General features: G+C 37.8%; 3 protein-coding genes across 5 annotated transcripts in view; all 3 read right to left on the bottom strand.

Moving 5' to 3' along the window:
• Positions 1 to 2179, bottom strand: part of hoxb3a (homeobox B3a) — a 48349-nt gene extending 46170 nt beyond the window's left edge. For both annotated transcript variants that reach the window (XM_022668450.2, XM_022668451.2), the window contains exon 1: positions 1763 to 2179. The gene's annotated coding sequence lies outside the window, so the exon portion shown is untranslated. The remainder of the gene's footprint in view (positions 1 to 1762) is intronic.
• A 2193-nt stretch (positions 2180 to 4372) lies between these two features.
• Positions 4373 to 8439, bottom strand: hoxb7a (homeobox B7a). The gene is made up of 2 exons (XM_007232235.4): positions 7945 to 8439; positions 4373 to 5189 (listed from the first exon to the last, which is right to left on the bottom strand). Exons 1-2 carry the CDS (start codon positions 8372 to 8374, stop codon positions 4924 to 4926), a joined length of 696 nt encoding a protein of 231 aa, XP_007232297.2. The 5' UTR covers positions 8375 to 8439; the 3' UTR covers positions 4373 to 4923.
• A 1161-nt stretch (positions 8440 to 9600) lies between these two features.
• On the bottom strand, positions 9601 to 12382 carry hoxb8a (homeobox B8a). Of its 2 annotated transcripts, none has more exons than XM_007232233.4 (2): positions 11440 to 12382; positions 9601 to 10656 (listed from the first exon to the last, which is right to left on the bottom strand). In XM_007232233.4, exons 1-2 carry the CDS (start codon positions 11861 to 11863, stop codon positions 10340 to 10342), a joined length of 741 nt encoding a protein of 246 aa, XP_007232295.1. In that variant the 5' UTR covers positions 11864 to 12382; the 3' UTR covers positions 9601 to 10339. The 2 variants fall into 2 exon arrangements, with proteins under 2 accessions (XP_007232295.1, XP_007232296.1); XM_007232234.4 differs by having other exon boundaries at positions 9601 to 10653; positions 11440 to 12381.
• Between the last annotated feature and the right edge of the window lie 139 nt (positions 12383 to 12521).

Raw genomic sequence — 12521 nt, 5'->3', positions numbered from 1 at the left:
TTCTTTTACGTTTCACTGCCATCGGGCCGAGGCCTGTACCCCTCCCATCTTTACTTCTTATCTACACCCCGGTGCGGCGTGCGCTTTAATTTTAGAGATATTCTATCAGCATTTGCATATTACAAGTGTGCTTGGTGAGAGTGATATTGAATATAAGTAAAGAAAGGAGCAAAGACAGAGGGACAATATTTAGATAGACGAAAGCACAGGCACATGCGCGTTCACACAGCAATTTATGTAGAGAACAGACAAATACGCAGAGAAAGAGGTGAACATTTTCACACTGCTATAGAATGTCAGGTCACACTCACGCAAAGAAACACAGACACACGCACACACATACGGTGCGCTAAACAAATGCACACTGCCATAAACCAAGTCTCTCTCTCTCACTCTTTCTACCTCCCCCTTTTCTCGCTCTCACACACACAGTTGTAAACCTCTCCCTTCTTTTTACATGCGCACACACAAAATATCAGGTCACACTCACTCAAGGAAACGCACACACACACTGTGCGACAAACAAATGCACACTGCCATAAACCATGCCTCTCTTTCTCTGTCTTCCTTTCTTCCGTTACACACACAGCGGCGCTCGAGAGCGCACGCATACACACTGCAAAACTTGAGGAGGCACGCTGTCAAAGGAGAAACAGGACGCTAGATGGCACCAAACGATGAGAAAAACGGGCGAGCCTAAAAAGCTGCGTCAAAGACTAATTTTCATCAACCAAGGGCAGATGCCTACAGTGACCACGCAGTCAAACATCTTGATTGTCCAGTGCTTTTCTCATATGTCAAAACTATAATTTCCCCAGTATCACCATAAAAGTACAATAAATCAATCACGATGCATTCATGTGTTATGTATGTTATGTATGACTCTGTGTCTGAGCACCTTATGTATTATATATGTATACTTTTACTTATGAGCATCTTAACAAGAAAAATAGGTACACCATTACTTGAAAACAATTAAGTATCCGAATTTTCATCATAGTCAAATTTTGTTTAAGTTAGTCCCTATATAAAGGCTGTGAAGGGCAGTATAAACAAGTTAAAAATAAGTGTCACAGGCCAGGTGTAAACGTGCTAAACAAAGGTTTTGCAATATGTATACTTTTTGTTAGTAAAACACAAGGACATTAGTTGCATAAATTGAAAGATTTTCTTGTGTGTGTGTGTGTGTGTGTGTGTGTGAGTGTGTGAGGCAGGGTAAGGACCTTCGATGCGTATTGCAAGCTCGACTGTAGAACTGAGCAAAGAATCCACACATGTCTAGGCATTCAGCACTCATCCAGGAATGTGTTAAGATGTTTAGGAGCTCAAGTGGATTGTTTTTAATCTTAATATTCTGTGTTCGCATTGTCTCCATGTATTTCATAGTGGGTAGAATGTCGCATTGCCTCGTGCTACTTAATTAAGCATTCCACGTAGTAAATGATCCAGGAGTCGAGCTACAATCTGATTGGTAACAAAGCTGGTCCAACAAACCATATCATAGCATCTCGGAGCGTACTATGCATGTCACAAAAACTGAATTGATCATACAAAAACCGTAACGATGAACAAACTTATGGTTTAATAAATCCTTAAAAGCACATGTCTGTTGCATTATAATGGAAACGAACAACACCAAAAGATGTTTACAAAAAGTCCACGCGCCTAATTTTAATAGAATCCAGCCCAAATAGGTTGTATTTTAAATAGCTTAAAATAAAGAAAATTAAGCATTTTGCTTGGTGGTGACAGAACGCCTTACCTTTGTTGATAATTCGTCACCCAGCGCCAGGACAGTGAGAAGAACCTCTCGTTGTTGCTCGCGCTGGGGAAGCCCTGCTGCCCTACCCGCTCCCGCCATTAGCACGAAGCAGTGTCTATGACAGCAGCGCCGTCCCATCAATCCGTTTCGTTCGCGTTAGTCAACGGGAGTCAGATCCCCGTATGAAAAATTATATGAGAACCTACTGCGTGTCCAGAACTCAGGCAGGCTCTTCATTGCAGCGGAAATCCCAATCATTGTCGGCCACATTAGCATAGCGTAGCGCAGAGGAGGCTGGTCTCCCTCTTTAATACATTGAAGCAGATGAGCAGATTTGAGTTGCATACGTGCTTTTGTATGCCAAAATACACCATAAAACGAAACGAGAACCTTGAAACAACACAGCGAAGCTTCATAAGCTGCAGCAGCCAAAAGAATGCTGCAATATAACCACTTGGGAAATCATAAAAAGTTCATGTTCACGGTTACCCATCCACATGACCATCCTCGGCCAATCCCAGGACCCAGGCACTCATAAAGTTCTATCACAAAGTTGTAAATTTTCATAAAACAACAAGGAATTTATTGCATTTCTTCATGACTGCTTTAGCAGCAGTGCATCGGCCGTCGCCATCTTTTTCTTTCACAAAGGCATTTTTCAGTTTGTTTCACGCAGGACTTTGTAGTGATTAAATATTTATTCGACGATTGATGAGAAGTGAAGAAAGAATCTGCCGCACTTCCCTCCAAAAGCTCAGCATCATTTGATGAGTATATGTACAAGTATATATATGTATATATATATATATATATATATATATATATATATATATATATATATATATATATATATATATATATATATATATATATATATATATATATATATATATATATAATGTTTTACCTGATTATTATTATTATGTTCTGCAATATATATAGATATATACACAAACCATCTATATATATTGCAGAACATAATAATAATAATCAGGTAAAACATTATATATATATGTATATATATATATATATATATATATATATATATATATATATATATATATATATATATATATATATATATATATATATATATATATACGTATATATATATATATATATATATATATATATATATATATATATATATATATATAAGTATATATATATACATATATATATATATATATATAATGTTTTACCTGATTATTATTATTATGTTCTGCAATATATATAGATATATACACAAACCATCCGCTTGTATGATTACATCAATATATATATATATATATATATATATATATATATATATATATATATATATATATATATATATATATATACGTATATATACGTATATATATATATATGATAAACCAAATGTATTTATCTATTTTTTACAGAAACCGTTCGCTTGTTTTTTCAAGGTGTGTTTGCAGAACAATAAATACATTTGGTTTATCATATATAATATATATATGATAAACCAAATGTATTTATCTATTTTTTACACAAACCGTCCGCTTGTTTTATCAAGGTCTGGTTGCAGAACAATATATATATATATATATATATTGATGTAATCATACACAATGCGACCAGTTTTGTAAAACAATATATGAGTACATGATTGTAGGATTTTATTGTGTGTATTATGTTCTTTGTAGCCCGTCCGATTATAGGTAAATAATTTATTTATGCATCATATTGGTGCACCTACCCACATAGCAGAATCTAAATCTGAACTACGTAGGGATATGTCAGTGCACTATTTGAGAAAGATACGCTACCTTAAATACCTTCCTGAGTTGTGATGCTTGACACTTTTATAATATAGTCCATATGAAAATTAAAATTTAAATACGTGTTTGAATAATTAAACAATAGAAATACCAACAATGAATGTGTTTCGCTGTCACACTGGCCAAACCGTAAAAAGTCTACACTAAAACAAAGCTTTATTTTTCAATTATACAGCACGATAAACATATATGCAAAATATATATTTTCATATATGATGAAACCATTTACCGAACTCGATTGCACGAGAGCATCGCTTTCATTCTGAAAGGTAAAAGCTATTCTTTGTTAAACGAACAGCCAGTACTGACATACGGACTGACCCTAGAAAAAAGAGAGACCTGTTGTCTATTCTGTTGACTTTTTTGTTCTTTTTATGGCGTTTTCCGGCTTGTTTATTGATGCACTAAACACATTAGTTTACAGCCCCTAATGAAACTACACTCCTTTGGCCGCTTCCTGACATAAGGTTAGTCTACAGAAAGAGCGCAAACGATGTTGCTTAACAATTGAACATGCAGAATGTATTTGTGAAATAAACTATTGCACATGTACTGTTAATAGTACATTATTACAACTACGTAACTAAAATTTATAAAGAAAATAAAAACATAATATAAATACATATTTGGTGCATACACTCTTGATTTGTGGCAGACAATAATGCAAATTTATTTAGAATAAGCGATTATTCTATCACATCTATAAACATAAGTTATTCATTTATTATTATTTTATTTTTTGTGTGTGTTTTTTTTTTGCTGTGAAAAAAATGCATAAAGGACAAAGTATGATAATCATAAGGTGAAATTTAGATTGTTTAAAATCACGTTCGTTTTATTGGAACAAATCCATGTGACAACATAATCCATACAACTAAATTCATCTTATGGTCCAATGTACACGATTTAGAGAATTACAAACAAAAAAGACATACATTTAGGAGGCTAAAAACACACACACACTCACACTCTTTCACACACACACACACACACACATATATATATATATATATATATATATATATATATATATATATATATATATATATATATATATATATATACATATATTAAATATGGAACACAGTAAAATTGTCAGGCTCCCTTTTCCATGTTTAAGTACTAACATTTGGAGGACATAAAGTAGCATATTTAATACAACTGCAAGAAACGAAATATTGCTTATACCAAAGAATTCTTAATGTTTTAGTGCCTTTACGAGTTTTAAACAATAAACATAAGTTTACATTTATAGGGCAGAAACTTTATAGGTAGTACTGTTTGTTTTACTCAGTGTATCACCAAATCACATCACTTATTTTGTTGCAACGAGTTTCTTTCTTCCGTCTTTTGTCGCTGCTATTCCTCATCCTCATCTTCTTCTTCCTCATCTCCTCCAGTCGGTTCCGCAGCAGGAGAGCTGGGGTGAGCTGTCTTGTTCTCTTTTTTCCATTTCATTCTTCGGTTTTGGAACCATATTTTAATCTGGCGCTCTGTTAGACACAGGGCATGAGCGATCTCTATGCGCCTTCTGCGAGTCAAGTAGCGGTTAAAGTGGAATTCTTTCTCCAGCTCCAGTGTCTGATAGCGACTGTAGGTCTGGCGGCCTCTCTTTCTGTCCGCACCTGTGAAGTAACACGAGGTGTAAGTGACGAGCAGGAAAATTCACGGAACAAAATAACTTAGCAGGTTCATACAACTAAGCAATTCAAATTCAGCTAAAAACGTTATTTTGAACGAATAGTCTATGTATAAAAATAATAAGATTCAAAACAATAGCATCAACACAAAATGTCACGAAATGGCATTGCAGTTTTGTGCAGGTAAAAAAAAAGTTTTTACCTACAAATTGTGGTAAAAACAATAGGACTGTGTTGATTCTTATGCATTCTTTACATTTAAAAGTGGATTATTAAACCCTAGGTATTTTTGGCCCATAAGAAATAGTGATATATTTATATATTTCCCAATGATTCCTGCTGTATGTTTAATAGGTTGATATGTTTCTCCCTTCTCTAAATTAATGCTTTAAACCAGAAAAAAATGTTTTATGCCAACATATTAATGCGACGTGTGACATTGTGATATTAACACATTCAGCTGCAGCAAAAATAAAAGTTAATTTTTTAGTTAACTATATATATATATAGTATATCCTTAAGAGAATGAACACAGAAGTAAAGTCTACAAGTACCCTTGAAAACCGGTGCACTGTGCTCTCGCACTTTGGAAAGTCTAGCGTTTGGACCTCCTGCGAAACATGCCCATAGTCAACTATACGGTTGTTTCTTTTCCCAGAGACTTTGTAGCATTCGCGGATCCATCTTGGTATGACTCAACTCCAACGGTATTAAAATAGAAAAGAAATCTTCCTGGTGCGGTTCAGCGCCCCCGCCGATGAGAACCAGACTGCTTTCCACCCGTTTCCGTTTTGGACTGACCGTCGACAAATGGAGTCTGTTTTACGTTTGTGTGCTTTTTGAACTTTTTTATTGCTCTCCTTGGTCAGTGTGTTTCTTATTTCAGTATGTGGCGACGTGTCACTTTCTGTGTGATAAGCCTGCTGGCTGCATACATGTTAAATTAAGTTCTTGAGAAATCGGAAGAGGAAACAGAAAGAGAAACAGAAGCATAAGGCTCTTCTTATGAGTTAAGTTCACGATGGTGAAGCAGCTATTTTTAAATGGAGTGGCATATTTGCTGTGCTGGTGTCTCTGATGAACACAATTGTAAACAACTGAAAAAGACCTTCTTAATAATATTGCTCGAGGAAGGAAAACTGAAAGTGTACGCGTGTGTGTGTTTGTGTAAAAAAAGAATGTGAACTGAAAAGAAAAAACTGTAATAATAAATATTATATACATCATATATAAAACACCAACGTTGTCTATTTACATTATGCAATAATAAAACGATATAGCCCTTGCATCTATGTTTATCGATGTGTGGGTGTGTCTTTATAGTTAATTCTGTTGGTGCAATTCAATTGATGCCTGCACATAATTGTGCTTATTATGAATTATTCCATTTAAATTAAAGAGACACATTGATATATTTTGTTTAAAAATTAAACAAACAAACAAAATATGGGTAGACCCAAACAACAGAGCCGCATAAAAAATGCATCCACAAATGCATAGACAAATAACAGCATGGTGATACGAAGAGTTAACTTGCAAAAACAGATAAAGGTTTTATCAGATACAGTTTTTTTAAAGTTTAAAGGATATCACCTGTCTGTTTTAGCAAATGAGCTCTTCATATTAATATACAAAGCAAAAAAAATACGGCCTATATATAATAAATAAAAATGGTTGGTTAATGTTTAATAAAACCACATATACCAGTAAATATACCCACTAGAAAGAATGTAAATATTTTAACTATGTAAAATATTTAGGAGGTATTTTATGGTTTTAACGAACTAGATGAGAGGTGGTGAATAGATATTATCTTTGGTGTTCATTGAGTCTCAAGTGCTTACAACAAAAGGCCAAAACTATTGTTGGAAAAAAACATTTCCAGTAAGTCCAAAAATGTCTCTCCTGGCTATTCAAAAAAGCACATGCAAAAATGTAGACTTAATAACAGTGAACAACAGAAAAACAGTTTATGTTACCGAAGCTACTTACCTTGACACACACAGAAACACACACTCCCTACTCCTTCAACACCACACCACACACATACTTGATGTGGTTATACAACTGTACAAGCGTACTCTTTGCAATCACATGCAGCAATACTTTCGTATAATTTATCAAACATTTTGACAGCTCATAAAACACATCCAGAGCAAAGCTATACGTCCCACTCTGCAACTTTATAAGATAATTAGCTCAATTTTTTACAATAAACAATCTGGAGTCACTTATTTTTGCATTAAATACCAATGTTTTGCCTGTCGATGGCGTATTGCTCGGTTCGTCTGGAAATACTGTTTTACTGTTTTACTTCCTACTCAGACATGCCATAGTAAACAACGACATGTTAGTCCTTAGCCTTGGTATTTCCGAAAGCCAAAACAGCACTGTCGCCCCCTCCCTCCTCCCTATACCACCCATATCTTTTTTTCATCACAAGGCTGCCTTATGCATAATCCAAAGTCCAAAATTGTGGTTTTAATGAAGTCGTATATGCATAAAAGTCTGAGCAGTCGGGGAACGCTGCAGGCAGATTTCTGGAAGTTTCCCTGGCCACTTCGACATGCACAGTTAAAGAGAGTTCTTTGTAATCGACCCCCCCCCCCCACACACACACACACACACACACACTCACACACACAGACACATACATTCTCACATATACACGTGCGCATATACACTCTTCAGCACTGACACACTCACATTCTGTCATTTATAAACGTTCGTTACCACAAACCTGTACTTCTCATCCACGGATATATTCTGAGGTTATCCTCGTTTCGTTGAGTGCAGCTCCGCTGTTCCTCCTTTCCGCAGCTGGTCGTCTTGGAAGGGTCGATGGCGCACATTACGGACAGACTTGGGTGCTCAAAGGGTGAGCCCTGCACTTTCAAAGAGCCAGCGCCCAGCCCATACGCTACGGAGTACATGCCTTGGTTTTGGGTGGAAAGGCTTCCACAGTTAGTGTACAAACTCGGCTGAAATGCGGAGGACGAGGGGGTGGAGGTAGAGAACGACGAACTGGTACCCGAGCCATAGGCGCTGGCCCGTTGTGAACTAGACGCAAAGGCGCAAGAAGTTTGCTCAGGAAACACTCCAGTCGGGAAAACCGAACTTGCTGCTTGGTATTGAGGGAAAAAAGCGTTGGCATAATACAGTGAACTCATAATTTGAGGGAGGGGGTTAGTGTCTGTTTTACGAGGTCCAGTGATATATTATGGAATTACAGACTAGATTTACACCAAAAAATCATCCGTTTCCAAACGGACCACGTGACATTTGGCACGTGACGGTGAACCCTCCAATGAATACCAGACGTCTTGCAGCTCTGTCTAATGTAGACTAAAAGAAAAAAATGTACACCGCCCGACCATCCACGTAAAGTACGTTAAATTATTCACTTCCAGACAAGGATAACCACAGGCAAAGGCACAGTAGAACGTAAAAATAGATGAGCTTTTGAGTAGCCTATGCTTCTATAATCACCTAACGTCATGTCCAGCGATAAACAACACGAAAGTGGGTAAATATGTCCAGATTTAAAAAGGTGTCCGAGGTTTGTTGGACACTACACAAATAACAATAAAAAAAAAATATTAGAGCAACGATTTCAAGCTCTGTAGATATCTCACCTTGATTTGCACCCTTACGGACGTCATTACTGGGGTCTGTGCTGTGTGTCCACATTCTGGTGTGCCTGTTTAGAACCCCTATAAGGTATAATGGTTCAGGCCCTTACTTGAAGGAAGTTTCTGCTTCAACGCATCCCTATAGCCGGAATAATCACCACCAGCAAACCATTTCCACGGAGACCGGTTGGCTTAGTGTATTGCTAAAACCTCTTTCCACAGCTTTTACCGTTGTCTAGAGCTTGTGTGTGTGTTTGCCATTGTACCTGCTCTCTGTCTGCCAGTACCCGTGTAAATAACAGAGATGCTTGCAAAAGTTTACCAAACGCTTAACACTGCCTTTACTCGAGCCAGCGTCCAATATAATAATACAACCTTCATAAAATGCACTGTTCGGCAAAACTGATGAAATATACTTGTCTGATATTATTAGTTATATGCTTGGCTTGTCGTTTAAATTTGGTTAACATGGCTTCCCAGTCTTTGTTTACTTCAACTAATATAGTAAATGAACATTTGTACCCAATTATTTGACAAGTACCTGAGGTATACATCCTCAGGAATGTTTATTCAGTAACAATAACGTTTTCTACATTTTATTTTATTTTATACAGTCTTCAGTATTTTATCACATTTGCAAAAGTGTTAAAGTTAGACAGTGCTATACGACCTAGTGGTATTAATTAATATAGTGGGCTGATGGTGACAGGGCGTTGTACGTCATTTGTACAGCTCAAGTATAAATGAAGCAGAGCAAACAAGTGTTGTCATGATTCTCGCTTGTAAACTTTATTGTGCCCGTTTTTTGTCTTTTTTCAGGTTTAGACAAGAGAACAAAGTGATGATGAACAATGAAAGCATATCGTAAGTTCCCAAAAACCAATTCACGAATACAGTACAAAATCTGTTTCACAGTAAACAATGGGTCACATGACATCTTTTTATTTTCATTTTTTATTTTTTTATTCACTGTGCGCATGCTTAACCCAAGAAAGAAAGACAACAAAATAACATCAATCTGAGAGAAAACTAAAGTAGTGTAAAATATATTCTACGGCATAAATAGGCAGTTTCATGTTGTTGGAAGTCATTAATCGCTACATAATCATCATAACATATAAGTGAGAACAGTTAAAAGTGCACCATTTAACTTAAGAACTATACAGCTGCCAAGGTAATTGTTAATGTCAAAATTCTAACAATAGAAACGGAGTTTTCACAATAAGTATTCCACAAAGAAAGGAGGCTAGTTAATAATAGGCCTACTCTCTGGACATTAGGGAAAAAACGTAGAAATGCTTCATGTCGTTCGTCATCATAAAGTTCGGTGGTCACACATGAGATTTAAGGTCCTTTCTTTCCACAATCTCTCGTCTTTTTCATTCAAGTGAAATATTAAAGACCCGTCGCGGATTGAAGTGTCAATTTTGTTAAATTTCGTCTTTTTAATATATCTTTTTTTAGTTTTGATCTCCTGATTGCTGTATGCACTCCATGCCTCCTTTATATTTGCTCAGTCTTCTCGCAGTCTTCACTTGCCGACTGAGCCCCAGTGGCCTGCTCCTTCTCCCGTTTTTCCTTTTCAATAGCCTCCTGCTCTGACTTACTGCTGGGAAACTTGTCCTTGTTGTTTTCTTTTTTCCATTTCATTCGGCGGTTCTGGAACCAGATTTTGACCTGCCGCTCGGTGAGTCCTAAGGCATGCGACACCTCGATGCGCCGCTTGCGCGTCAAGTAGGGATTGAAGAGGAACTCCTTCTCCAGCTCAAGCGTCTGGTAGCGGCTGTAAGTCTGGCGTCCTCGCCTGCGTCCGGCAGCTACTGGCAAAAACAAGGTCAAACACGTTAGATACGTTAGAAAAAAAAGGTTTGGTTAATCAGAAAATTGTTTTGTGAGGTTAGGAATAACTTTAAAGTATATTTTCTGGGGCAACCTCTGATAGTGTTAAACGTCTTATTCAAATGTTTTGATAATCCGCTAGCTCGAACACATTATCAGTTTATCATCAGGTTTATAGTGCACCTCCGGAGACCACCTAACCAGTTTTGCCTTGATTAACTTGAATATCTGCGTTATTAAATACAAAAAAAAATCATATTTTATACGATTATCTACTAATAGGGACATCACACCCTGTAACAGAGCTGTCATATGACAGGTTCACGTCCCATGTGTAGTCTGATAAAAAACAGAACCTGTGTGAAACGGCCACCCTGTAGTGAAATAAGCCTCGACATCACTGTAAGTCGTAAAATAGCTGCAGTAAAACTTTGACTGGGGTGAAAAGTGAAAGATCAGCTGTAGGCCAGAGTCTCACACATTAGAATAGAAGTAAATGGTATGAGACTTCCTCTGTCTCACTCTCTCGCGCTTGCTCTCTTTTCTTTCTATAGCAGGGTCATTAAACTATAAAGGGATTCACAAGTTTTGGACACCATAAAACAATAAAACACCACTATTGTCTCCCTTTCGCGGACACACAGGAAATGTGGCTTCTTGGACTAAATTGCTCTACGATGTTGTGCGTAGACAGCTCAGATTGATCCCACTCCCACCAACGCACACGAGAGTGGGCAACTGGAGTGCCTGCAACTGGAACTCACCTTGCGGTCGCATCCAGGGGAAGAGCTGCGTTGGGGACGGACTCTGCTCGGCGTTGTCTGTCTCGTCGCCTATGCCTCCCGTGGCGAGTTTACAGTCGTTATACTGGACTAGGTCGGGGTCCTGAGCGCCAAAGAGAGTTTGCCTTTGCAGAGCATCGTAACCGTAGAAGTTGCCCGGTTCGCCGTGACAAGTCACTGCACAGGGGCTTTGCTGGTAAGGAGCAGCGGAGAGCGTAGACGCGCCGTGGTGGTAGAACTCCTGGATCTGTGGCGCATGCTGGAAAGTTGCCCCGGTGCCTGGACCGTACACGACGGTGGGTCTAGTTCCCAGGTCCTGCGCAAAACCGCACTCGTAATAATTAGGGCGTAACGATTCTCCACTTTTGTATTTGGAGAAGAGTGAGTTGACGAAATAAGAGCTCATCTTTTTTTCTGCAGTCGATGTTTTTTTTATTTGAGGAGGGGAATTAGTTGATTGTTTTGTGTCAATGAAGAAGCCAGAGCCAGAGTGGTCACACCTGGTGGTTCTAAATGAAAAAATATAAATACCACAATCTGCGTTGATTCCAATCAAAGGATGACTTTTGATTTTATATCTTGTTTTTACAGCTTCTTTGAAACCACGGATGTTCAGCTTCCACTGATAAAGCGCCACTCAAAAGATCCAGCATCACAATTCCGGTGCAGGGAGCCAGTTTTCAAACAGTTTTCTGTGATTTACTCCGTTGAAAATGAGTTGTTTCATATTTTGCGGTGTCCTTTCACGATAATTTGCATCTATTATTGAGTCCTCATTGCATTGGCTTCTTGCGTCCCCACACGGTCACCGCTCGACGCGCTTCTGATATGGAGCGAGTGAGGATGAAAAAGAGAGTAAAAGAGAAAGGGAGAGGGTACGGTGGGGAGCGAGGGAGCAGGGGAGAGAGAAAGGGGGGCTACGGGAGAGAGGAGGGGAGAATATGCCCATTAATATATTCAAGCGGGTAAGTTAATGAGAAATCTGCCGCTTTGCATCAGATCAAATGCAAAGCCTCCACCCTCCCCTTCCCAACTTACCCACTTTAAACCACCCATTCAGAGAT

Source organism: Astyanax mexicanus, chromosome 19 (genome assembly GCF_023375975.1).
Source record: "Astyanax mexicanus isolate ESR-SI-001 chromosome 19, AstMex3_surface, whole genome shotgun sequence".
Lineage (NCBI taxonomy): Eukaryota > Metazoa > Chordata > Actinopteri > Characiformes > Acestrorhamphidae > Astyanax > Astyanax mexicanus.
This window is presented reverse-complemented; position numbering and strand designations above follow the sequence as displayed.